The sequence below is a fragment of the Natrix helvetica genome, assembly GCF_964273705.1.
Source record: "Natrix helvetica genome assembly, chromosome: 1".
Taxonomy (NCBI): domain Eukaryota; kingdom Metazoa; phylum Chordata; class Lepidosauria; order Squamata; family Natricidae; genus Natrix; species Natrix helvetica.
In genome coordinates this window covers 88,787,947-88,815,847 of record NC_138548.1, presented here as the reverse complement: position 1 = coordinate 88,815,847, position 27,901 = coordinate 88,787,947, and the positions used below count along the sequence as shown (strand labels likewise).

Here is a 27,901-nt window from a genome sequence, read left to right as displayed (position 1 = left end):
TATATACAGGCAGTTAACTCATGTAGTTTCATTTATTTCAAATATGTTCTAACTGCGGCAGGCTTAATATATTTCACTCCACCCAGCATATCTATCTAGCTATCTAGCTATCTAGCTATCTAGCTATCTAGCTATCTATCTCCATCCATCCATCCAGACCCACCCAGCCACCGAATATTACATGAACAAATAAAAAAGTGTGTGCTAAAGAATAAATAGTGTGAAGGAATTACCATTAATTAAAAATATTAATAATAAAGATGATTAAAGTTACACTGTTACAATTTTGTAGAAATCTAGTAAATTGGTTAATGAACTAACTTTATTCCCAGGAAGAGAATCAACAGTCCTAAGAAGCCAACATAATACATTTATTCAACCACATTCTTGATGTAAACTTTGATTTGAGTGAGGGAGTGTAGCTAAAGTCTTTTCATGTTTTATAGATTACAAAAGTGCATTATGAACACAGAACACAGTGCCTTTCTTCCTGAAACAAACAAAAAACTTCTTCACAAATTCTGAGGCAGAAATATTGGTTTCAGTCCTTTTTGCATGTGTAAAAGGTGAATAGTAGCAGCAAATTCTTATCCAGCTGGAATCAGAACCAGTCCTTCCCAATCTGCTTTGGATTCAAGTGTAACCTTCATATACAGTACTACAAATAATTTTTTTAATTCATGCTGTGACAAATGTGATTACCAGCACAACTGTACTAAAGAATATTGCTGCAGGCAAGATGAAACTGCTTTTGAATGCAAGAGGACAGGCAGAGGACCTTGTTGGCCTCCCAATGTTGGTGAATTAGATCCATGTGCCATTTTCATTGGTTATATTGGCTGAGGCTGTTGGGAAGTTCCAATTCAACTATGTCTAGAAGAGCACATATCCACATTCAGGTTGATATGATAGAGAAAAATGATTATTCTCGGTTACCTATTGATGTGTGATGGTAGACACGGACTATCTTTTACCAGCTGAGAAGCAGTTGTTTTTTTTACATTTAGTACTTTTTAATATTATTTAAACACATCTTTTTAAAAACACACATTATATTCCATTCAAGCAATAGGAAATTGCATCCATTTCTTGGACTCTGCTGCTGAGTATTAGAGGCACTACTTCTATGGTTCTTTGGGCCTGTAAAAATATTAGCGAGACTCATACATATCACATGGCAATTGGTTGCCCACCCATGGGTGAGTATAAAAATGATATCAAGAAAATGCTATTCAAAATTCCATCAAACTCAAAACTGAAGTATTATAATGCTGGGATTTAGGTTTAAGTACTGATGACAAACTTACTGGCTTTCAGAGCAAAATCGTACCAGATTACTGGAAAGATTAAAACCATATTATGGGTGCTTATGCCATGCAGGTTACATGGTAGATAAAAAGTGCAAAGGCAGTACATTTCCTGATCCAGACTGTATGTTAATGGTTATTTTATCCAGTTATCCAGAATATATGGCCACCTCGATCTAGAAAAGCCAGCAGAGAATTTCCATCTGTTGGAGTTGACCTTCACATTGTTTATTGGATAATGAGTCCAAAGATATTTGTATCTCACGAGTTGCTTTCTTGCCATCCATGTGCATTTTTCCCAAATTTATACACTAATCTCCTGTCAACTCGTTCCAAAATTCCAGTTTTATAATAATACCTGCAAACAATAACAGTGAAATGGAAATTAGAAGCACCGAAACACTGCATTTGAATGACAACTAGCTACATGGAATATTTGGTTTTGACCAAGCCGGGGCTGCCACACATATAGGCAAAAGTCACAGTTAATTGTCTCTGAACTTAAAATTTTCCCAGATATTCTGGAATTCAGTAGCCTTTGGCCATATTTTATTTTCCTAATATTTCTTTTTTATTTTTCAAAATAAAGTTCTCAGATTATCATCAAGGAAAATGGAAATGTAGCGCTATTAAGCTTTATATGTATGGGCTAGGCTGGCAAGCACTCTAGTGATAAATGTGTATTGTTTTTACTTATTTTCTCCTTCAAGAACGTACCATGCCTCCACCCCTAATCCTGCTCAGGTTTGATCATCTTTGGAGTCAGTTAACCCATATCAAATGGGAGAGTAATTTTTATTTTAAAAATGTGCCTGCTGTCTCTCAGAACTAAGATTCCCCCAAATCAGCTGGTCACAGTACCTGAAAATGAAGTGTAGGAGTATTAAATTGTTGTATTTGTTTTACACCAAAACCAAAACAAAATTAAACTACATACCCTACCCCCCCCCAAATGGAGGCCCACCCTTCCATGTTGAGCAGATCTTTTCAGAGTTGGTTAGCTAGTGTTGAAGACCTCATTAACCACTCAGTTTGATGGCTGCCTTGACAATCTGGAAAAAGCATTTTCAATTTACAAACAATAGAACTGAATTCCCTAAGTATATATGACTTTATTTTATTTATTATTTATTATTAGCGTTTATATATCGCCCCCTCTCCCGAAAGGGACTCGGGGCGGTGTACAGTCCGCATTAAAATGCAACAGATTAAAACATAGAAATAACTACAGAAATACATGTATATGAGGAGGATAAAATATTCCAAACTGTACTGCTAATAAATAAGTCAATACAAAAGTTTAAAATATCAGATTAAATTTAAAACACTATCCCTCTAAAAACCAGTAAGAATGTGTGTGCCAGGAGGTAGACGTTATAAATTATGCCAAACCAGCCAGTCGGAACAGGTGTGTCTTCAGTTTCTGTCGGAAGGAGCGGAGGTCAGTAGTGGTTCTAATGTCGGGGGGGAGGTCGTTCCAGAGGGTTGGGCCCATCACAGAGAAGGCCCTACTCCTCGGTGTCGCCCGTTGGCATTGCCTCGTGGACGGCACCAGGAGAAGGCCCTCCCTGTGAGAGCGGATTGGCCGCAGGGATGTATGTGGGAGGATGCGATCCCGCAGGTAACTAGGCCCTATGCCATGGAGCGCTTTAAAAATGGTGATCAGAACCTTGAAACGCACCCGAAAGACCACAGGTAGCCAGTGCAGCTCGCGCAGGAGAGGTGTTACGTGGGAGTACCTAGTACTCCCCATGACTACCCGCGCGGCTGCGTTCTGGACTAGCTGCAGTCTTCGGGCACGTCCCAAGGGAAGCCCCATGTAGAGAGCGTTACAGTAGTCCAGGCGAGACGTCACCAGTGCGTGAGTGACTGTGCGTAGGGCATCACGGTCCAGAAGGGGGCGCAATTGGCGCACCAGGCGAACCTGGTGGAACGCCCCCCCTGGACCTTCCTGGGTTAGTAAGAGTTTCAGAATTACCCCAGAAGAGGTGGGACTGAAATTACTTCCATGTTGAAAAAGCAGCCATTTTGAAATTTATGTTTTAAACCGACAATACGTTGTTCCTTTCACTTCTTAAATTTATTTGATTATCTTTAATAACTAAACAAGGCTCTTTTTCCTCTTCTCACAACCTATAACTCCTCTTCGAAGAAATAGAAATATAAGAATTTAAAAAGTTGCAGTTTTATTTGGCCATTTTCATAAATTTGCCACCCTTATTTGGCTTTATTTGGGCACTTTTGGGTTGTTTGTTCCCGGAGGCTGAAATCTTTTGATTTTAATGGATTTGCACTGTGATTAAAGAAAATATTTTAGCCCAGGGTTGAAATGAGGGGTCCTTAGTGCTCTCTGAGCTTAGTTTTCTTGCAGTGATTTCATTACCCAAACTAGGTAACTTCATCCTTAACATTGATGATGTTACCTGCCTACCAAGGATTCTGATTGGCCAGGAGATACCAGCTGATTTGTAAAAAGTTTTTTAAATATTTTTTCTTGACCACAAGAGGGAGCTAGAGTACAGAAGAAGATGAAGCAACATAGAAGATATCTAAACTAGACAGGAATTGCAAAACTTATTTTGGAAGAATATTTAAACCAAACAATTCACTTTATAGATCAACTACAGGTAGTCGTTGATTTACAACAGTTCATTAGTAACCTTTCAAAGATACAAAGTCACTAAAAATGTAACTTGTGACATTTTCAGCATTATAATAGTTATGACCTTTTCAGCATCCTCAAGATCATTTAACCAAAATGCAGATGCTTGGCAACTGATTCACATTTATGGCCATTGCTATGTTCCAGATTACCTTTTGCAAACTTCTGACAAGCAAAATCAATGGGGAAGCCAGATTCACCTAACAACCAGGTTACTAGCTTATTAACTGCAGTTATTCACTTAACATCTGTGGCCAGAAAGGTCATAAAGTGGGGCAAAAGTCACTTAACAAATATCTTACTTAAGAATAGAAATTTTGGACTCAAGTGTGGTTGAAACTCAAAGACTACTTGTATATTCCAAAGACGTCATTTGAGGACCAAGACAAACAAATTACTTAAGTAATTAGAAGAAAGGTGAGTAATCCGGATTTGCAACCAAGTGCAGAAAGTTATCAAGCTACTGAGGCTACTGCATGAATATTTGACACTATAAAGGACATAACTGCAATTTTGGAATATAAATCTGTGCTCCTATGCAACAGTGCTCCTATGAAGATGGTTTAATTATTAGTCGCCCAGTGCAATTAAAAGGAAGAAGAATAAAGCATAGTGCAAGTAAATCTACAAAATGTCGACATATTTATTTTAAAAATCATATTGTGGAATCTCTTAAGAAAAAGAGAAGTGTATATATGTAATGGACATTCTGAAGAAGAAAAATATTTTATTCTATGAGACAAGCTGTAGGGAATGACTTGAAGATTTTAATTTATGAAATTAATTGGTTTTATTTATGAAGAGGAATGTTTTTTAAAAAATGATTAGAGTTTTAAAATAAATATAAAATAGCTTTTCTTTTAAGGTCAAAGAATTGAGAGAGTATAGTTATTTTTGTTAAAATAAATGATGATAGAAATAATAATAAGGGTAAGTAGAAATATTAGATAGTCCTTGACTTACAACCATTCATTTAGTGACCATACAAAGTTACAATGGCACTGAAAAAAGTAACTTGTGAACTGTTTTTCACAGTTACTTACGACCATCGCAGCATTGGCATGGCCATGGGATCAAAATTTAGATGCTTGGCAACTGACTCATATTTATAAGAGCTGCAGTGCCCAGGGTCAATTGGGAAGCCAGATTCATTTAACAATTGTATTAGTAACAACTGCAGTGATTCACTTTGCAACTGTGGCAAGAAAGGTCATAAAATGGGGCAAAACTCACTTAACAAATATCTCGCTTAGCAACAGAAATTTTGGGCTCAATTGTGGTTGAGGGCTACTTGTATGTGTCGCTTCCCACAACCGGAGGAAAAAAAGAAGAAGAAGAAAATGAATTTGGCTAAAATGGCAATGTAAAGAAGTTTTATTTGGCCTTGTTTCTATTGGGATATTGCTTATGGTTTTTACGATCTAAATAGAAAAATAAAATAAAATCAAAATTTAATTTGATGATTTAATAATTGTGTAGCTTTAGAACTGGCTTATAATAATGATTGATAAAGTAAAAAGTTGAATTAGTATTTTACTGTGTTGGAAAGAGTCAGAAGAACACATTTTTTTCTTATTTTCCCCCCTCATGCACTTCCCCTCCTTTTAACTTTTATTTTCATTGTATTTATGCTATAATAAACCTTAATAAAAAAAAATCTTTATAAAAAAACACTCAGCTTAGGAGGGCACTAAGAAAAGAGTAAAAACAATTGGAAGAGCAATTCTTTAGGTATGATGATAGCTTCTTATAGGCTAATATAGGCATCTGAGGAAGGTGGGCAGTTAAGAAATATGAAATATAAACGAACAAACAACGAAGGCACTCAAATTGGGTCTGGAAATGATGAGAAACCAAAGAAGATTGTATAAATCTGTTACAACATATTTGAAATGCCCAGCTCCTACCTGCATTAGATATGTCTTCTTAAAATATTAACTTACCGGAGTGCTCTGCTTAGCTTTTCATAGGTCATTCTGTCATTTTTTTTCCTTTGTCCCCACATCTTTGCCAGAGCATCAGATTTGATAACACGAAAGATGCCTTGGTCTTTGTCTTCCCATTCAAGGATGCCGGAATTTTCTTCAGGGGACAAGAGAAGATCTCGTACAAACTCCCACAAGTGAGAACTCTGCAGACCTTCAAGAATGAAAGTGAATAGAGGTAAGAAAAGCTTTTCTATGATGAATTATCAGATGTTAAGAAAATGCTATCTGGATTGTAGAGCAATGACGAAAGTAATTGTTATGATCTGACCCTCACAGAAGCAAGAAACAAACTCCTCGCAAAGAAAACCCCCTCTTTATTTACACCTTGGGAATTAACTGTATTCAGAAAGTCTGGGCAAGAGTCCTCAGTTCTGGTACGGCAGTCTTTCTCGCACAAAACACACAAGGAGCAAACTTTCCAGAAATGTGAAAGTTGGTTGCGACAACCAAACTACTCCCCTTTTCTCCTGTTTATTCCCCAGCCAGGGAGGGCCAGTCAGTGTTCCCATTTGTTTTGCTTCCTGAGCCAGCGCATCGTCCTCCATTGTTCACCTCTCCTATCTGTTCTGCACATATGCGCATCTGGAAAAGACGCCAGCTATTCCTCCTCCTCCTCCATCTCTGACTCAAAGGCAGCTGCCTTTCTGGCTGGGCAGCCCTGGCTCTATCTCTGTGTCCAACGCCGAGCATCCATCAGAGCCTTCCCCAGGGTCCAGAACTGGCCCAAGTTCTTCCCTAACCTCGTTGTCTGAGTCTACTGCCAGCTCTGCTGGCAGCTGGTGGGCCACAACAGTAATGCCAGTAAAGCAGTCCAGGATAAGCTGCCACCAATGGTTATGCATAGTCAGGAAACAAAACCAATTGGATGACACTGATATCAAATTCCTTTGCTTTACAATATAGGAAAGTACCAAGCATCCAAACTTTGAAAGAAAAAGCCACTACACGTGCAATGCAGTTTTCATCAGTGTATAAACATAGCAGTCATAACTAGAACCAGGGTAGTCAATCACCTGCCATTTTTAAATCCTGTCGAATTCCACTAGATGGATTTCTTTCTCTCTCATTTTAGTTATCTTCCTGCCATCCCAAATGAAGACAGTCAGGAGAATTAACATGTGACCTCCTGACTGGCAAAACTGAAAGACCCAATCTCTATGTGTCTAAAAAGAAAGAAATGGCTTTAGATAATAAGCTGCTTTCTCTTTGAAAATAAAGTCTTCTGTTCTGGAAGACAACCTTTGTGGTAGACTTATATAATGCTGTTTCTGCAGATGATGAGAGCCCCATCCAATAATTCTTGTTTCAGAAAATATAATTCTTTCGCTTTCCAAAAACTAAGCCTGATTATCTTTTCATTGTGATCTTTTGTAAGGATCATCTTGTCTCCTGAAGCTTTTTTTCATCCTAACCTTCCTTCCTTCCTTCCTTCCTTCCTTCCTTCCTTCCTTCCTTCCTTCCTTCTTCCCTTCCTTCCCCACTGTGTTTCACTTCTTGTTTCTCAATAGCTCTATTTTATTTATTTATTTTACTTATTTATTTATATTTTATATTTCAAAACTACCCATCTTCCTCAGATTATGGTTACATATAACAGTTTGACTAATTATATTACCATAGCACCTAAGATTCAGATAGTTTGGGCATTTCTTTGATAAGAATTAGCATGTCATCCTGCTTGGTACTAGAAAACAAACAATTAAAAAATAAGACGAACTATGAGTATATTTGAATCATCTTTGCTGAGATAACACAGGTTGGGGTAGCAGGAAGTTAACGATGATGTGGTAATCGAAGGAGCAGATACTGTCTGACCTCTTTTTTACTTTCCAGACTTGCTTAAAAGTCTGATCAGAAATGCAGCGTCATCACTTGAGGTTATAATGAGGTGAGGAATCTACCTACCTTAGACACATTTGAGGCTAAATTGCAAAATTAATTTTAAAAATAACACATTTGGAAAGCAGCATAATCCACGAAGCTCCAGGCAGGATATACTATTGATAATCTTCCTGACCTTTACCCAAGTTGTCTTTATTACAACCTGGTGGAGGGGTTTAGGCCAAAAATTGAGCCCTGTTCAGATATTTGTGAAGAACCCAAAATGGGAGGAACATGGAACTGTGGACACAGCCCTGCTCTCATTTCTTTGAGCTTCAGAAATCAGAAGGGATTATTTTTGATAACAACTAAGTGGGCCTACACATGACATACTGTATGTCATGAAAGTCATAAGTATAAATGCTGCTAAGAAATGATGACCTGCAATCTAAAACCCAGGATCAAATGGCAATCTATTTCTCTTGCTAAGGATTTCAGATGGTTTATTTTATCATTAGACTTGAGAGATCAAGAAACCAACACCTAAATCTCAGAGCCTATTATCACAATAGGTGATGCCTATTGACCTATGGCCTCTCACTGTGGCTGAACACCCCTCCCCCACCTCATACTGACTTCAGTTCCCAGAATGGCCAAGCCAACATGTCTATTGCAGAAAAAAATTGGGAACTGAAGCTTCTATTCCGGAAGGGTGCCCAGGTTCAGAAACCACCTTAGATACATCATAACTGAGTTACATTTTTAAAGCAGGATTTCTTGGTAATAGTTTATCCAGTGTATCTAGCTTTTTCCCCACATTCAGCTATACTCATAGCTAAAATTTCACATCTGTTACACAATTGCTACATATAAAAAATAATTACAAAAGAACGATTCTTCGTTTATAATTTAGACTGTCAATGTTCATAATGCCTGTTTTTCATATTTCTTCTCCAATAACAAGCCAGCCAACAACATGAGAACCCAGACTGTTGGGGGCAATATATGCTGAGTGTAAAAGTACTATGAAGGTGTATATAAATTTAAGTGCTATTGCTATGTTCGAAGGTAGCATGTTAAAAGTTTTTATTTTTGCCTTTCTTCCTGAGAGAGATGCTTACACTGACTAATAGAATTCTTATTTACAGTATATACACTATATTGCCGAAAGTATTCACTCACCTGCCTTTACTCGCATATGAATTTACTGTAAGTGACATCCCATTCCTAATCCATTGGGTTCAATATTACGTCAGTCCACCCTTTGCAGCTATAATAGCTTCAACTCTTCTCATAAGGCTGTCCACAAGGTTTAGGAGTGTGTTTATGGGAATTTTTGACCATTCTTCCAGAAGCGCATTTGTGAGGTCACACACTGATGTTGGATGAGTTTATGTGGCCTACCACTTCGTGGCTGAGTTGCTGTCATTCCCAAACACTTCCATGTTCTTACAATATAGCTGACAGTTGACTGTGGAATATTTAGGAGCGAAGAAATTTCACGACTGGATTTGTTGCACAGATGGCATCCTATCACAGTTCCACGCTGAAATTCACTGAGCTACTGAGAGCGACCCATTCTTTCACAAATGTTTGTAAAAACAGTCTGCATGTCTAGGTACTTGATTTTATACACCTGTGGCCATGGAAGTGATTGGAACACCTGATTCTGATTATTTTGATGGGTGAGCGAATACTTTTGGCAATATAGTATATGCGTTTGGCAGAGTCTACAAAGTCGTAAGATATATAAATAGATATTTATATACTGGTTGGCCTGTAAATGGACATATAACTTCATGTATATAATGTATATAAAGAAACTTTTTTTAAAAGTAAAAGCAAGTAATTGCATATTTGGTTTCATTTTTGTAAATATGTATATGTATATGTGTGTATTAATAATTCTCTGATACTTATACATAAGATTTTAGATGTCAGAAATATACCTACTTGTTCTACTGTGACCTTGAAACTCTTGATTCTTGTTGCCACCTGTTCTCAAACATGCCTTATCATTATCTGGAAGATATATTTTTTTAAAAAAGTAAACATAAATAATTCTGCATGAATTTCAGTGGTATCTAAAGAAGTCTTCATGTTCCCTGAATGAAACTCTATGGAACACTAAACCTGTATGGGTCTGAGACTTTTCTTAGAATTAAAAACCCAACTTCATCATAAAAGATAATGATTAACCCCAAATTGGATAATTAACTGAAATGGCATCAATAATCACTGAAAGTCCTCCAAAGATCATCATTGGTCAAGTGTGAATGATCTAAAAGATGATTACCAGAAAACTCAGTGTGCCCTGATATCATCTCTAGGTAAATAGTACTTCATATTATAACATTGTTCCAGAATGATAGTCATGGACCATAATTGTCTGAGGAAAAAACCTATGATCAAAGAGCATAATAAATATGAGGCAAAGGACCTCACTGGATGAGGGCAAAATTGGCTGGTTAATCAGTGATCTTATTGCTGCTAAGTGCCCAAGCTAAGTTAAACAATGATACAGCCATGATTTCATTGCATTTCTTGGTCTTGCAGCATGCACATAGCCAACTGTTTAGCAAAGATACACATCTGACCTCTGGGAGACTTACACAACCTGAAACTATCAAAATGGACTTATAATTACACTGAGTTTGGAGGTGAGTCAGACTTGTATATTACCAAATCCATGCAAATCACATGCAAGAATTGTCCCATTTACTTATTGAATATCATTTCCTGCTGAAAACAAATGACAAAGATAGCAAAGAAATAAATTAATGTTCAAAAAACAATAACATCAAAATAAAAAAAAACCTTAAAAATGCTACCAATCACTCTAAAAAAACAGTCGTTCTGTGGAGAAACTCCACAAGGAATATATTTCCTATCAGTCCACCATCTTTTAAGACTGGAATATCTGCTTCAATTTCAACAGGAAATACTTCTATAGCTTCCAAGATTGGGTTATAAATCTCTTGCTTTTAGTATCAAATGTCTTGTATAATTGATGGCAGATAATTAGGGCCTTGAGAGAGGCTGAATTTAGAAGAAAGGTAAATGGGAACTAGTGTACATTTAAAAAATGAAACAGTAGAGGAGGGTGACAATTATTTAGATGACAGCCAATGGAAGTAAGAAGCAACACTTAAAATTTACAGTGGAATTTTTTCTTCCAATGCAAATTCCATGTCTGGAGGAACAATTTCCATTAGAACCATAGTGGGGAATGAAAGATTAAATTCCCACTTGAACAATGATAATCTATTGCTATAAACATTTAATCTGCAGTTTTTAAATGCAAAGAAGTATTCAAAATAGTACCTGTATTTAGTCAATAGGCTTCTGTGTAAACCATGTAAATGTTTCACCATGAAACATGTATTACAGTAGTCTAATATGGAAAATGTACTTAGAATCGCAAAAGTTCAAGGAGGATAAATCTTTGAATATAGGACTTAATTGTAAGAAAAATGTTATTTTTACCACACTATCTACTCATTTAAAAGCAAGGCAGAATCTAACATAAAAACAAACTTGTAAATTTGTGCGGGTGGCTTTTTCTTGCATTTTATTATTAATCATTAGAAAAATTATAATGTATGTTGAGGGAAGAAACTTGCTAAAGCAATTGATTATGTTATGGGATTTCCAATTAAAATCACATCTAGGTTTTTTTATGATTTCAGCTGTTTGTTTACCTTAGGCTATTTGATCATAGCTTCCAAACATTGCTTAAATTCTAATCTGTCAGGCTTAGATCTTTAATTTATGAGATATAGATCTAAATTCTTTGGCAGTACTCCTGTCTAAAGCTCCAGTTGTAGATATTTAATGCAAATATTAAAAAGCTTTGGCAAGAATTCTAAGCCTACCTGATACCATTTGGAAAAACTTTGCACCAGTGATGGGATTCAGAATTTTTTACTACCGGTTCTGTGGCCCATGGTGGGCGTGGTCTGGCTTGGTGGGGGTGGCAGGGTAAGATTATTGTAAAATCTCCATTCTCTCCCACTCCAGGGGAAGGTTACTGCTAAATCCCCATTTCCTCCCGATCAGCTGGGACTCGGAAGGGAGAGAAGAGATGGGGGCAGGGCTAGTCAGAGGTAGTATCTCTGAACTACTCAAAATTTCCACTACCGGTTCTCCCGAACTGGTCAGAACCTGCTGAATACCACCTCTGCTTTGCACCCTATCAAGGGAAAATATATTTATCTAAGGATACATGTCAACGTTCTTTCTAATTTTTCAATGAGTAGGGGGAATGGCACAGTCACAAGTACTGGAAACTAATGAATTCAATCAGATGATAGAGGAAACGCTTCCCATTTCAGTTCCCTTCAGTTTCCTTTCCTTGTAGAAATCTCCTACCACTATCAACTGTGCTTCCATTCCAAAATCAGTTACAAGCTAAACTGAAAATGATTAAGGAGGAACATAGCACTTAATCATATTGATGTTGCTCTGCTACGAACTGGTCCAAAACAAAAAAAACCATACTCAGAACAAAAGCTCCAAGGTTACATTGTTGATGGGAGGTTAGATCTTATTTAGAGATGGTTTATTATTATTATTTTTATAAAGAGCTATCGGGGCTCTACATTCTGCAGTGATTTTGAATAGGAATTTTGCTCTAAGAATATAGAAGATGGCTCATGATTCAATAATTGTTTCTTCAGAAAGGAAAAAAGATACATGACACTAATTGGGACCAAGGGTGTCTTTGGGGCAAATTTTGATAGGTGTGTCATGACATTTCCACATAAATCTGTAACGTATACAGCCATAGCATTGCATGGTGACATCATTGGGAATATGTTGCTCTCACTGTTCTTTTGCAGTTAGAACAAATGAGAGTAAACTACTACTGCTGAGGGAGTAGCAGTAACCCTAACCCCAGCAAAAATATTTCATTTATTATAATGATTTTATTACAAACTTTAGAAGTTTCCCTTACAGTCTTTTTCAGATGCCTTTGTATCTTCATTGTCCTGAAAGAAGGAGATGCCTATAAAAACAAGCAAAAATGGATGACAGTGTTATTTTATATAATAAAAGTACGTAGCTTACTCAGGAGTGGGTTCCTGCCAGTTCTAACCTCTTCTATAGAAGAGGTTCCACAAATCTACAGTGCTGTTTAGAACCGGTTCCAGCTCCCTCCCCCCGCCCGTCCGCACACCATCAAGATGAAGAGCGAGAAGAGGAATTCTGGGACTTGAAGTCCACAAGTCTTAAAGCTGTCAAGTTTGAACATCCCTGGGGTTTTTTTTCTAAAGGGTTAGGGCTGCAAGGGTCTTGTAACTTGACAGCTTTAAGACTTGCATGCTTCAAATGCCAGAGTTTCTGAGCCAACATTTTGGTTGCTAAGCAAGAGCATTGTTAAGTGAGTTTTACCACATTTTACAAGTTGGCTACTCTCACCCAGTCACATGGTTGACAAGCCACTCCCACAAAGCAGGCCACACCTACAGAAGAGGTTCTAAAAAAATTTGAAACCCACCACTGATCTTACTGTACCATTGCAATATTTTTCTAAAAAAAAAAACAAATTTCTGATGAGAACAGATTGATCTGTGCTACAATTTGGTATTTCAATTTCTTCTTTAAAATGGTGCAAAAGGCCAACACCGAGACACACCTACAGATGCTCCATCTTGTATTTATGAAAACCACAGCTCTTGCTAGAGAAGAGATCTAAGGTTCTGAGGAGGGACATGGCTTAAAGCCATAAGGGCTGAATGAACTAATCTCTCAGTCTGGATTAGTCCAAGGGCTGCCCCTGGATGGGGTCAAAAGAATCAATTTTAACTTTTTAAACACCCCCTTCTCCCATGAACATTTCTGGTTAGACCCTTGAGTCAAAATTTATTCTTTTCTACATTTCTTTCTCGTTTTAATCTCATCTTGCTTTTGGGTTTTCATTTCACTTTCACCCAATCTTATCACTTGGTATAAGATTAATTTGATTTAATGAATTTCTAAATTGTTTCAATCTTATTTTTAATATTGGTCTTTCTTTCTTTGGATATGTCTGCTGGATTGTGATTTAGCATCATACAGCAGTCTCACTGGCTGCCAATAAAGTACTTTGCATAAGGCTGAGCGTTACACCCAAATAGAAATAATAATATTCTGAGTAAATGTTTGGCACACTGACCACGAGTCTTGATGTTTTGGAGAATGAAGTAGAGGTATTCACCACAAATTCCAGCAGCATTTAAAAAATCTTCTTGGGTCATACAACAGAGCTGGTGACCATTTATGTTGAAGTGGGAAAAGGAAATGCAATTAGCATCCAGTTTGTATTGATCACAGCAAAACTGTAACCACTCACAGACATTGTGTCTTGTCCAGTATTCTGGATGCATAGAAGTCCAGGACGAATCACAAGCTGTCACAATATGATGATGAGAGAAAAAAAAATTCAGTAGTTAAAGTTTGAACAGCTTAATTGTTTACTTTAATGAAAAACTTCAGACCAACTTTTGAAGCCATAAATGTCTGCAAGAATATAGGCAAGTGAAAAAAACCCATGCATAACAATATAACACTGTCATCCATAATGTCATGATGCAAAGCACACGCGACGTTTGCATTAACGTTGCAATATGAAAATGAAAGGATAGAGCTTGCATGGTGACTTCACATTGCACTTTTAATCATTTTGCCATCATTGTAGTTAAGAATGGAAGCCAAACCACCAAATGTTATTTAATGTCAGTTCAAGCTAACAATGCCATCTATTACATTATTGTATAGTATTAGTGATAATATGTCCATTTATGAGATAGAAGGATGATAGTTTCTAAACTGGGAGTCTCTCTTTGGGTTGGTATGAAATAGAAGATGAAAATTGTACAAAAAGTTATAAGATACGGAATGGAGGAAATGCAACAAGATAGAAAGGAGTTAACACTGGCATAGTTATATATTTTCAGACTATTTTGTTAGTACAACCTTCAATTTTTTGTAATAATGGATAGTTCATGCTTTATAAATTATTTACTGAGTTGTACAGTTCATAAGACAGCTCACAAAAAACAAAAAAAGGTAAACATGAAAATTTAGGCAATGGACACTAGATTTCTGATAAAAAATATTGGCATGAAATATTGGCAACAATCAAATAACTGCCTTAATTTTTGGATGTACAATTAAGGCAAGAGACTGGTTTCCCTCACATTCTGCACATGAGGTTTTTTCAAAGCTCTGTCCAGATGACAACATTGGTCTTCTCCTTTCCTTCTTTTTCCTGACTTCCATGTTTTGATCAAAAGTTCTGATGAAAGACCAAGCACCTTTGTCCTTCTTAAGTCATGAGCTATTTATCCAGTATCAGAGCTGGAGACAAAATAATAAACAAAATAATCTGTATTTGAATCTACCAGTGCAATCTTTGTGGCCTTATGTAACAACCTTCATTAACCCAGTAGTATTTACCAATAGAGAGGGGAAAGTCTCTGTGTGTGAGAGAGAGGGGGAGGGGAGAGGGGGGGAGAGAAAGAGACCGTGTTGTTTAGTTTCTAAACTAATCGTGGAAGTCCTGAGGGAGAAAATTGATAGGTGCTTTTTTGTTTTTCTTTTCTTTTGTTGGTGGTGGATTTTTAAGCTCATCCTCTCCTCACTATACAAAAATATAGTTATGGGCTAAATTGAATGGGAATACAAACAGACTTGATTTGCACAATGGATTTTTTCCTTCCATTCCTTTACACTTCTCTTGAACATACCCTCAGTCTGTTGTGAAAATGTCTTCTCCATATGGGATGAAGTTGTACAACATAGATGGACTATCTTTTTGGGTTGGATGAGACTTCAAAGTTGGAATAGCTGGGATTTCTGGATTGTTTGTTTAAGGGATAAGTATATTGTTAGGTGTTCAAGAAATGCTCTACACACTTATTTTCTGCCAAAATAATGTATTTTGGGGTGGAAGAAGCAATGGGTGGAAACTAATCAAGGAGAGAAGCAACTTAGAACTGAGGAGAAATTTCCTGACAGTGAGAACAATTAATCAGTGGAACAGCTTGCCTCCAGAAGTTGTGAATGCCCCAACACTGGAAGTCTTTAAGAAGATGTTGGATAGCTATTTGTCTGAAACGGTATAGGGTTTCCTGCCTAGGCAGGGGGTTGGACTAGAAGACCTCCAAGGTCCCTTCCAGCTCTACTATTGTATTGTATTATTGTATTATTTATAGTTTGCTACTGAAATTCAGTGGAAGTTCTGTGAGCAGAAAAAGGGCTGTAAAGGATGATCACTCTTGAGTTGCAAAGAAATAATGAGAATGAATCTATTGCTTTATTCTTATCATCTTCATAGTGGTTTAATATTTGAGACTAGTAGACCATGTGCACACCCAAACTAAGTTTTTCAACAGAATCTGCTACCCAAGTATTATCAGCTGGATGATCATATTTCTACTATCTATTAATTTTGAAGAATATTGGATGCTGTTGCCAAAACCACCTGTTAGAAATTGGTCTGGACCTTTGTTTTTTAAACTTCAACCCATCAACTATGTTGGGGAATCATACCCCAGGGAACAATATTTGCCATATTTAAATTTTAGAAATACTGTTTTGCATTTCCTTATTACTAGGATGCATGCTATAACCCTTTGTTTTTGGTAGAGTCCATGGATATTTTAATTACTTATAGGTAATCAGATTAGCTTTTTACACAAGTATCTTTTTTTTTCTAAAAACAAAAAAAGTTAGGCGACTAAACAAATATCTTCCCCATCCTTAGAAGAAGCATTCAAGTCATAGAAATCGAAAAGCATATTCAAAAGAGTTCTTTATTCCTGAATCGGCCTAAAACATTTTAGTACACTCTGAGGTGGTCTAATGTTCACAAATGGCAATGGATTTGTAAAAGTGACAGCTATTAAGTGGTAAACAAAAGTGGTTAGGAAGCAAGAAATTAATTATGTAATGAATCTGGAAATATCTTTCTGAGAATATAACAAAATAAATGCCTTTCATTAATTTTTAATTTTTATAAGATGTCTAGTCTACCTACCTATTTGATGATCAAATAGTGAGTACTGTTCATCCACTATTCCAAATACATCTGACCATGATGTCAAGGATTCACACATCACTGTGTTTGGCAGGAAGGTATTATGGCTAACGGAGTCCAGCATCATTCTAAAATATTATATGATTATTCATATCACTTGTTCATCTTTAATTATTTGTTTTAATATCATAACACACATAACACATATCATACTAACAATAGTGACAGAAACAGAAACTCCCAAATATAGTTTTTACATCTAGCAATTATACTATAAGTAGCATTGAGCAAAGAAGTCATGCATTGATCTATTCTTAGTAAGATTGGACTAGACTTTTGTCAGTTCTTTTTGTTGCTTTGATCAACCTGCAGTGTATAGTTGATGGCAACCTAAAATTTGACTGATGGCAACAAAAGAGGAAACTGTTTTCTCCCAGAGGCATTCTTTCTCAAAATCGCTACTTTCTCCGCTCTGATACTTCTCCAAATGTTTTATTATATAAGATGAAATGCCAAATTCACTTTGTGGAGATTTTTGTCTCTCTGATTAATATGTAATTAAAAACCTCAGTTTAATAATCATAATTGTTACCTTCCAAGTATCTGAAAGAATCTGAGTGTCTTTTCAAGGAGACTTTGTCAAGTCCTGCTTAGCAAAAAATTCTCACCAATGGCATAAGCTATTATGCTATTCTCTGTAGAGTTGGCATTTTGTTGTAATTAAAGGATTAAAACATCTGGGTATTCCAGAAATTAAGATGGCTTTGAAAAGAACACCTTGTGCAGAAAACAAGTGAACCAAAATGAATCCACAAAACCTAGCTAATACACCCTGGCTGAATAGGACAAAGGTGACACCTTCTTCTTTTCTTTTCCTCAAACTCTCTCTTGTTGCTAGCATCTAATACTTACATTTTAAACATTTACAGTCATCAGAATGGAATTTTCACAATCAAATTGTATGCGGCAATGTGTATTTTATCATTATCCTCATCATCCTCATCAATTTAGTTAGTTAGTCGCACTGTGGTTTATTTATTTACAAATAACTCGGGACAATGAATATATTCAATTCACCACCTTCCCCCTATTTTCCCCACAATAACAACCTCAAGAGAGAGTGAATCAAAGCCAGCTGGCTTTGATGACTAACACAGGACTAGAACTCACACTTTCCCATTTTCTAGCTTGGTCCTTTAATCACCAGACCAAACTGCTTCTCAGTTTAATTAAGTGATTAATTAAGTGATCTGTAGAACTGAAGGGGTCTGTGTGATCAAAATGTCAATGATATTCTGATCTACTGAATTCTTAGGCTTGGTTGACTATATGGATAGTCCATAGTGATGTATCTAAAAGCATTTCCCAATGATGGAATGGCATCCGTCAGTCTTTTCTTTCCCGTGGTTGACCACAGGCTTTTATCCAATATGTACTAAATAGCTGGGGAACATCCCAGAACCAATTTGTGGCCACAGGAAGTAGGAGAACAATAGAAACATAAAATTGTAGATTTGGAAGGGACAAATGGAGCATCTAATCTCAACCTCTGCAAAGTGCAGTAAACCCAACTATGAAATATCCATGGAAGATATCTGTTCATTTTCTTATAAAAAAAATTTGAGAGAGGGAGAACTTCCATAGATGAAAGCCATTGGTACAAAGTGAAAATTCTACTGCATAAGTAGAAATCAACACATAAAACGTAAGACAAAAACTTCTAATAAATTAAACAAATAAATTAAATGATACATGTGTGTGTTATGTATGTGGATAAAATGAAGTTAAACCTGAATCTCTCATTATGTTTCCATTACATGCTAATAAGGAAAGTAGGAAGAAGAAAAATTAAAAACACTTAATAGCAATATAATTTTCATTTATAGATAATTTTTAGATAAACCCCCCAAAAGAAATTAGTTTTAATAAACTTGCTGATATCCACATTTGTATTGTTGGATCCCAACCTTTCTCTACATCAAAATCAGAAAATCATGTGCTAGATCTTACTAATATAGAAACTTATTGATTTCAGTCAATTTTATTTTAAATAAGAATAAACTTGGTGCAAACTATTATTGTTTCCCTTTTTAAAATACAAAAATGGAACAGCATCACAAAGGTTTTGTGACTGAAACTTTAAAAGGAATACTAATTGACACTAATAACCTGTGTTGTTATAATAAAATATCTTTCATTATAGTCTCATGCTTTCCTGTACATTAACAAAACTCCTAATATTTTGTAAATAACACTTCAAATATGGCCAAGAAAGATAACAGGTAACAAGATATTTGAACAAAATGTGTTTGTGTGTGTGTTTGTGTACACATACACACACAGAGAAGGGGGGAAATTAAGATTATCGGCAATAGGAGAAAGATGCACAACAAATTAATATTTCTTATCATGGACCACAACCAATCAAAACTGGAAATATTTGCAAGGCCAACCTAATCAAAGGAATACAGATTTTCCCTCTTGACTTCAATATTTTCTTAAAAGGTAGTTGTTGGAAAAGAGTAATGATGACAACTGTGTATAAGTATTCAGAGTAAAAGGGAGAAAAGAGGTTTACTGACCATGAACTAAAGAAGCATAAAGTTTCTTCCAATTTTTTTTTTGCATTACACTCAGTATTTATTTAAATTCATTACCTGGAAAACCACTCATAAAGAAGACAATGAATCAGATGAGAAGTGAAACTGATTACTTACATACGTACAGAGTTAATTTATATGAAATGAAGTCATATTCTCTGTACCTACGTATATCTATGTCCATATCTATCTGATCACATTTTTTTCTTTTGTGAGAGTTTGTTTAGCAGAATTTTATAAACTAATTTTGAAAGAGTTATAAAAGAAATTAGAGTTTTAAAAGAAGGGGTATAATAATTAATAGATTATTATATACTAGAAAAAATGACTACGTGGAATTAACAGATGTTAACTGTACTTAATTCAATCATAGTACTGCAATATCTTACTGATTTTAATAAATCAATCGAATCTTTTAAATATAGCCCATTACATTCATCAGAAAGGATATATATTTATGTACAATTACCAAATGATTAATTGAATTAACTTGGCTAATCAAATGTCTTCCAATTAAGTACGTGGCAACAAATTTGTAAGAAAGATTTAAAGATTTTAAAGTAAGATTTCTTCATAGCAACAGCCACTAGGGGCCCCAGAAGTATAACATACATTATACAGCAATGTCCTCTCTGCGTACTAATCTGATAACTGTTATATTATTCCTTAAATGTGCCCATATGGATATATTTATTTTTAATTTCGGGTTTAATTTTTTTCCCTAAAGTTATATATCACTCTAGTCATGAACAATTCTGAGCAGTGTACACCTCAAATCTCCATAAATTGGGTTAAAAAAATTAATAGTAATATACAACATGTCTATTGCTCTAGATGCATTTCTTCATATAACCATTTTTTTTAAAAAAATACTACTAGAATCAATAATGGGAATAGAAGATTATTTAACAGTGTTGGTATTGATGACATTTATTTTACTGATGTTATTTTTTGAGAAGTACAAAGAATAAAAATCAAACCCAGTAACAAACAGTTTTGGAAACCAATGTCAAGAGGTCAATGTCAATGTTTATAGTCTAAAGGCACCCCCCAAAAAAAATTGGTAGAAAAGTCTCACTATATATTCCATAGAACCTAATAGCTAGAAAGTGGGCATTAATTACATTTCTCTAAACATTAGATTGAGTGTCACACTCACATTTGCAGGCTGTGTTTTTCCCATGAAAGAGGGCAATGTTAAGGACTAATACAAAACTGCCAATTTACTTCTACAACATACATCATTCAGCATTGGGAGCACGGGACTTTCCTTAAGAGCCCTTACGAAAAAGTAAATGAAGCTTACGTGCAGCTGGGAGCACTTGTTTTCTTCTCAAGGAAAGGTTAGATCCAAAAGTAATCTTCAAAGCCAAGAGGTTTTCCGGCTCAGTGAGGTGTAAACTGCGAGAAGGGCCACCTGCAGTTCTCCGATATATGGAACACTTTCCAGACAGGTCTGTTTGGTTTTTCAGGTTCTTATACACACCCCCTTTTGATGACAATGATAATACCGACTGTGACACAGCTGAAAAGAGGAGAAGTTGGTCTTAAAATTGAGAAGAGTCCAGTTTTGAACATTCACCCATTTGCTTTAAAAAAAAAGCCCACCCTCTTTCCTTCCCTGTGTAATTTGGATACAATTGTGGGTTCCAAATAGGCATAATTGCCTTCATCTGATACATGCATTGTGTTTTCCTAAAGAAAATGGAATTATTAGGTACATAAAAGTAGATTTTTATCTTTATATTTTGGGTATATTCTAGAGATCAAATTCTAGCAAATTCTTCTAAAGGAATGATGAAAATGAATCTATAACTGTGAACTGGAAGACATCATTGGGGTATTTATAGGACATTGTAGAACATTCTCTGGGGTTCAGTTTTAAAAGCAGCAGGAATGAACTGCTTTAACTATTAGACTTGGGGAATAGTAAAATGTAAGCTGTAAAGCTAAACATTTCCATTTACACATCCTTCACAAATGTTTTTTTAAGCTTGAGAGACCTTACACGGTTTACTTCTAAAAAGCAAATGTAAATGATGATGTGTGGATTATACTTTTGTTGTGAAAATTGATGTAGATTTGCAACAGGGTGACATAAGTAATATTATAACTCCATTCATAAGGTAATGTTCTTTTTGTACTCTTGTTAACACTTAACAGGGCTGCTGATATAACTGAATTGATATTGTTATTGACTGAGATCAGGACCTCCAATTTGCCTAAAAATAAAAAAAACTTAGAATAGCACTCAAAATCTGAGGTTTATACTGTCCTCTAAGTTAATTAATTCATGAGGAGCATGATTAGTGGTCATGCAAAATGGAGACTCTTCAGAGTCTGAAGAACCTCTCTAATTGCTGAATCACATATCCAAGATACCTCCTGATCCCTGAATTGATCCGTCCAAAACACAAATCAGAATATATCATATTAGTCATATTTACCAGCCATCCAAAAGCCTTCAGACAGTGTTGTTATATGATTTTTTTTTAAAATAAAAAGCATCAATACTATGGGAGAATAATTGGATGAAGCATGGATTGCAGACTATAAATGGCATAACATTAGATTTTTAAAAATTAACCTAATGTTATGCAGTGTCTCTGCAATCCATGCTAAAGGTGAAAAAAAATTAAAAAGCCATTAGATGCCTTACAATATGAATTTGCTCCTGGATATTAGAAAGATACTTGCCTTAAACAAAAACCAAAACCAAACGTTAATAATTTTTTGAAATTAGCAGTAGGATGAGGAGTAAAAGAGGTCATGTGGTAGTCTAGGATGTCACACATGCAGGCTGGAGATTGCCATCCATGCTCCTTCCTACTGTATGTACCAATGCAGAAGACCAATTAAGTTTAGCTACCTATTCAGTTTTGCACTTCATATCAAAAGCCAGGATCAATATGAAACACTTTCCCTTCTTTGAAAACATGCTGGGTTTATAAATACTTTCTCAACCTAGAACAAAACAGCGCTTTGGCTGGGCTTAAAAATACTTAGGGAAAGCCCTGCTAAGACCGTATTCTACATATTTTATTCTCATGGTGGTCAAAAACAGTGTTGCTTGTAGGAAGCCATAAATAGGATATGAGGTCATCCTTCCATATGTTTACTGAGAGTTATACTACTACTGGACTTAATAAGTACTAAGTAAATATTCGAGGAAAATAGAAATAGCATTTCAGTAGAGGAACAAATTAGTCATACTGGGTGATTGGTGCACAGATAAGAGCCCAAGATGAAGCAGATTATCTGGACCCAGTTCAGTCTGGGTTCAGACTGAGCATTGTATTGAAACAGCATTAGTTGCACTTGTCAGTGACCTTTGGAGAAGTCAGGATGGGGTGGTGCAACCATTCTGCTCCTCCAGGACCTCTCTGTGGCTTTTGATATCATCAACCATGTTATGCTTCAGGACCAACTTTGGGAGTTGGGAGTGGGAGGCACTGCATTATGAAATGTCTCTTCTTTCCTCTGCAGCCAATTCTAGCCAGGGTTAGTGAAGGAGCAGATGCTAAGCCCTAGGCTCCTGCAATCTGGGATGCTCAGGGATCAAACCTTTCCCTTCCTTTTTTAATATCTAAATGAGGGAGATTGCCTGTTTGTATGGAGTGCAGGTGCAGTATCATCATTATGCTGATGATACACAGTTACATAACTGGTGATGCTATGGTGGCACTGGCCAACAGCCTGGAAGCTGCAAGGGTCTGGATGGGATGGAACTGGCTTTGGATCAATCCCAGCAAGCCAGAGAGGCTCCTGGTTTTTGCCTACCCCCAACCTAGTCAAGATGATATTTCATCTCTGACTCTGCACAGGGTGGCACTTCCAGGACTGAATTGGTGCACCATTTGGGAATGCACCTAGATTCCTTGAGAAGCAGGTGGCATCCATGCTGGGGCACCTTTGCATAGACTCCTATAGTACAAGAACTGCGCCCCTTCTTGTTTGGCTTACTGCAATGTGTTCTACATGAGACTGGCTTTAAAGACCATCTAGAAGTAATAGCTGGTCCAGGTTATGACAGTGTGCCCAGTGATGGATGTCCCTAGCTTTAGCCATTTAAGCTCTCTGTTACATAACTTCCCGCCCCATCTACCAAGCTCTGGGATAGAATGAGAAGGATTTAACAATGAATTGGTTATGGAAGCTTAACTTTGGTGCCAGATTTTAAATGTTTATGTTTTTAATAATGAGCTGCGGTGGCGCAGTGGTTAGAGTGCAGTACTGCAGGTTATTTCTGCTGACTGCCAGCTGCTTGCAACTTGGCAGTTTGAATCTCACCAGGCTCAACGTTGACTCAGACTTCCAGTCTTCCGAGGTTGGTAAAATGAGGACTCAAATTGTTGGGGGCAATATGCTGACTCTGTAAAACCACTTAGAGAGGGCTGCAAAACACCGTAAAGCGGTATATAAGTCTAAGTGCTAAATGCTATTGCTAATAGATATACTGTGTCATTCATAAACACAGATAACTCCATTTGCTCTGCTCAATGACAATCACATTTTACTAATGATTTTTCAGCCTATATTTTCATTATTGTTTAAGTAGTTTAAAAACTTGTAGTGCTCACAGTCTGGCATTCTGATTGTGTTAAAATCCTGATGGAAAAAACTAGAGCATTGCAGATCTGGTTTTATACATACAGTTCAGTTTCCAATTATCAAGTAACATTACATAAATAAACAGAAACAGTATAAGCTACATTAAAGACATATAGCTCTGGTTTCACTTAAGCCTTAAACCATAGACTGACTGCATCCAAGGTAATGGTAGTACAACACACAGGTGGGTTGCTCCCGGTTCGGTCCAGTTCAGTCAAACCGGTTGTGAAATTTAGGCCTGGGTTACAGAACTGGCAGTGACCCAGGCCTGCCACGCCCCTGAATCAGTTGCCTCACCATCACTGGGCGGGCACCATTTTGTTTTTTAGTGACTGTGTGTGCACAGTTCACTGTAAATTGTTTTGTGCATGCATGCACATGCATGCGTGTTGCACACAACTTGCAAACCAGTAAGAAAACTGGCAGCAACCCACCCCTGGATGATCCTTCAAAACTCTGGAACAAGGCTGGAAGATGTGTAGAAGACACAAAGTCCATTCTGCTTAGAGAGGAAAGTGAAAACTGATTGGAATATACCGTGAGGAAAATAAGACACAGTCTTATTTTCTTTTGACCCCTGAAATAAGCACTTGGCCTTATTTTCGGGGAGGTCTTATTATTTTTGAAGTGCAGGTGGCGGCGAGCATGGTCACCTCATGGCTGCTGCTGTGTTGCAATATTTTCGGGAAGGGTTTATTTTTGAGGAAAATGTGTTCAAAAGCCCGATTGTGCCTACTATCCGGGGGGTGGGAGTGGGGGTGTCTTATTTTCAGGGAGACAGAGTAGACAGCTTTAAATCATTTACTGCAAACCTGAACTATAGGTAAAGGTAAAAAAAAAGAAAAAGTGTACACCTGTCCCTGAGTCTAAGAACCTGCCAATTTTACATGATATTCTTTCAAATTGAACCTAGTTTATGAGTTCACAGATTAATTCACTGCTTGCTCACAGCTAAACTATTCTTGGAACAGAGATATCATCACTTCAACTGACTTATATGATCATATAGTAAATTTAGATAAAACTGTGAAGTCAGTGTCAGTCAAGATTTAACTCCTAGTAACTGGCATGAACACACCCATGCAATTTTTATAATGGCTCCAGAATTTTTTTGCTTACGCACTAACCCTAGAGGAGCATTTGTCATATTTTTATAATCATGGATTCTTAAATAAATGTTAGGAAAATGCAGGAATAGTCCAAATAAACTCCATCCCCTCCCATATTTTTGCCTTAAAGAGAACAATGCCTTAGTTCCCCCCCCACTCCCAGCAAATAATATTATGGATATAGTTGCATTTGTTTATGCTTTCACATCCCTTTATTTTTCAAAGACATTTAACTAAATATGGTGCTCCCCAAATGGATTTATAATTGAGTATCTCTTTAGGATCTGAATTGTTTTAGTAATAATAACATTTTTTTGCTGATTACAAGTGATCACAGTCTCATATAGCACAGCTTATATAGATTAAAGTGTGAGTTTTCTGAATGTAATACTCACATTGCTATCTGTCCTTGTATGCTTCAATGAACCAATTCGGTAACCAATATATTTTTACAAGTCCACCGCCTGGCAGTGAGCTTGGGAAGGCTGTAATGAACCACTGTTAAAACACAGTTTCATTACCACTACAGAACAGGAAGATATCTATATCTATCGATACAAGAAAGACCTGTTTGACTGCTATTTAAATCAAAGTAAAGTCCTTTTGCTTTCGATATCTAAGACGTTTAAGCTTACTCCATGGGTTTGAATACTGCTGACCCCTCAAGCACTCTTACCTAAGAGAAGGAAATTAAGGTAGGTCAAAATACAATTTCAATACATTGAAAACCAAGGAAGAACCATAGTTCTTAAATCCAGTTCTCTGGATTTACATTTTAGTCAATTTTTCACCACCTAAAATACAGCTCAGATTTCAGATGACTCAACTTGATCTTCCAAGCATTGTGTGCATCCAGCTCATCTGTTATTTTCTTGTTTTATGACCCCTTATTATTTTTTATCTGTGCAAGTGATCTAAGTGGCTCCAGGGAGCAGTGATTTGTATTATATGGGCTGGGACGACAAGAGTGGCAAAACAGCAGTAAAATCAGAAGTGGCAGAAGAGGTTCTAAAACACTCAGAAGGTAGAAATTGTGGATAATTGTACGTAATTACGATTGGCAAAGCAAAATGCCTTTTATTGCCTAGCAAATTCATTCATGAAATAAGTATAGGAAGACCTCTTGTCTCCACTACAGGTTTGTGGTGTGATCCAACAACTTCAGACAGAAACCGCTTTCCATGGAAAGATCTGCTGAAGAGATTGTTCTGCAGGGGAAAACCCAGTTCGTGCAGATGTGGGCTAGGCAGGCTTTGAAAAGATTCTGAAGAAATGTTCCAGCTCTTGTGTAAACTGATTGCCTCTCTGCTATTATTTTGAGCACCCTCCCATTTGCTGGACTGTCTCACAAGCCTGAAAAAAAAAGGCTGGTTTTACTATAAGGAGAATGCAGTTCCTAAAAGAGTGGCATCTTTTTTTTTTGCAGTCTTGTATCAAATCCTTAAAAATAGTGGGTGGTTCTAAGGAATGTCAGAATAGCGCTTCACTCAAGCTAGGTCTAAAGTACATCTTCCATGCACTGGTGTTCCCAGTTGTATTCATCCACATAACTCTTCCAGTTATTTTATTGTGCAGAAGCCTGGTAATTGTTTTAAAATGAATTAAGATCTCCAGAAGGTAAAACAGTCTGCCTCAATGACCAGATCCTCAGTGGATACTGAAGGCTATCAGTATCCAGTGGATCTTGCAAGATCTCAGGATATATGTAGAAAAAGCTCTGTCTACTCGGCTGAATAAGTTTCTCCTTCAGATTTTCTGCTCAGCACACAATGATCTCTAGAAACTGGATCAGCAGTAAAGGGGTTGCTGGGAGTGAGGCTAGCAGAAAACAAAACAAACACTCGTTCTTGCCTCCACATTAAGACTATAAATCTAAATGTACTAATTACAGTACCGGTATGTACTTATTTTTATGTGATGGTGTTATACATCTTGAAATATGTACCTTAATATCCATCCTACAGCTACAGCAGTACAGAATTTTGAGGAGATTTTTTTAAATAACCAGACTACACATGCATTTCTCATTTTAGTATAATTACCACTATTGCCTCCTGCCATCTTACATACACCCACACAAGCAACATTTATGCTCCCATTTTTATTAAACCTCATGTCTAGACACAAACAGGAGCACACAGCCTGATTAGTACCTGGAGAGATGGTACATGCAGACAAACACACAGATAAGAACAACACATTACTGTGTCATAAAAAAAATGTTCAGATGTCCTTTATAGCCCCTTCGGTAATAGCACAGGAACAAATGTGACCAGCGATCCTCTGCAGGCTTTCCCTACATTTCCCTACATCAGGGGTGTCAAACTAGCGGCCCGTGGGCTGGATGCATCACATGCAGGCCACGCCCACCCTAGGTCCATGAATGGGAAAAACATAGTGAAATGTCACCTGATGGCAACGTGACACAGCAAGTTTGACATCTGTGTCCAGGGATGGGATTCAGCCGGTTCGGACTGGTTCAAGCAAATTGGATGCTAATTTTACATCTGGTTCAATGATCTGGTAGTTGGAAGGACTGCTGGTCCCACCCACCCTGCCCCTCCCCTCCCAGGAGTCTCCATGCAGCTCATTTATCATGACAGGTAAGTGCATAGCCTGTGCGGAGGCTCTAGGAGGGCGAAAAACAGGCCTCCCAGAAGTTCTGGAAGTCCAGAAATAAGCCTGTTTCCAGCCTCCAGGGAGCCTTTGGAGCCCAGGGGAGGCTGTTTTCACCCTCCTGGAGGCTTGAGGAAAGTTTCCGGAGCCTGGGGAGGGTGGAAA

The 27,901-nt window shown here is 36.9% G+C and overlaps 2 protein-coding genes across 2 annotated transcripts in view; one reads left to right on the top strand and one right to left on the bottom strand.

Annotated features, from left to right (window-relative positions):
* Nucleotides 1-154: 154 nt before the first annotated feature.
* Nucleotides 155-20,817, bottom strand: ELF5 (E74 like ETS transcription factor 5). Its single transcript, XM_081949135.1, has 7 exons — nt 20,707-20,817; nt 16,801-16,928; nt 13,936-14,169; nt 12,736-12,786; nt 9,732-9,800; nt 5,913-6,108; nt 155-1,665 (listed from the first exon to the last, which is right to left on the bottom strand). The coding sequence occupies exons 2-7, from the start codon at nt 16,925-16,927 to the stop codon at nt 1,569-1,571; spliced, it is 774 nt and encodes a 257-aa protein (XP_081805261.1). The 5' UTR covers nt 16,928; nt 20,707-20,817; the 3' UTR covers nt 155-1,568.
* The window catches only part of EHF (ETS homologous factor), a 117,174-nt gene continuing 109,740 nt past the window's right edge, over nt 20,468-27,901 (top strand). The window contains exon 1 of the mRNA XM_081949087.1: nt 20,468-20,854. The gene's annotated coding sequence lies outside the window, so the exon portion shown is untranslated. The remainder of the gene's footprint in view (nt 20,855-27,901) is intronic.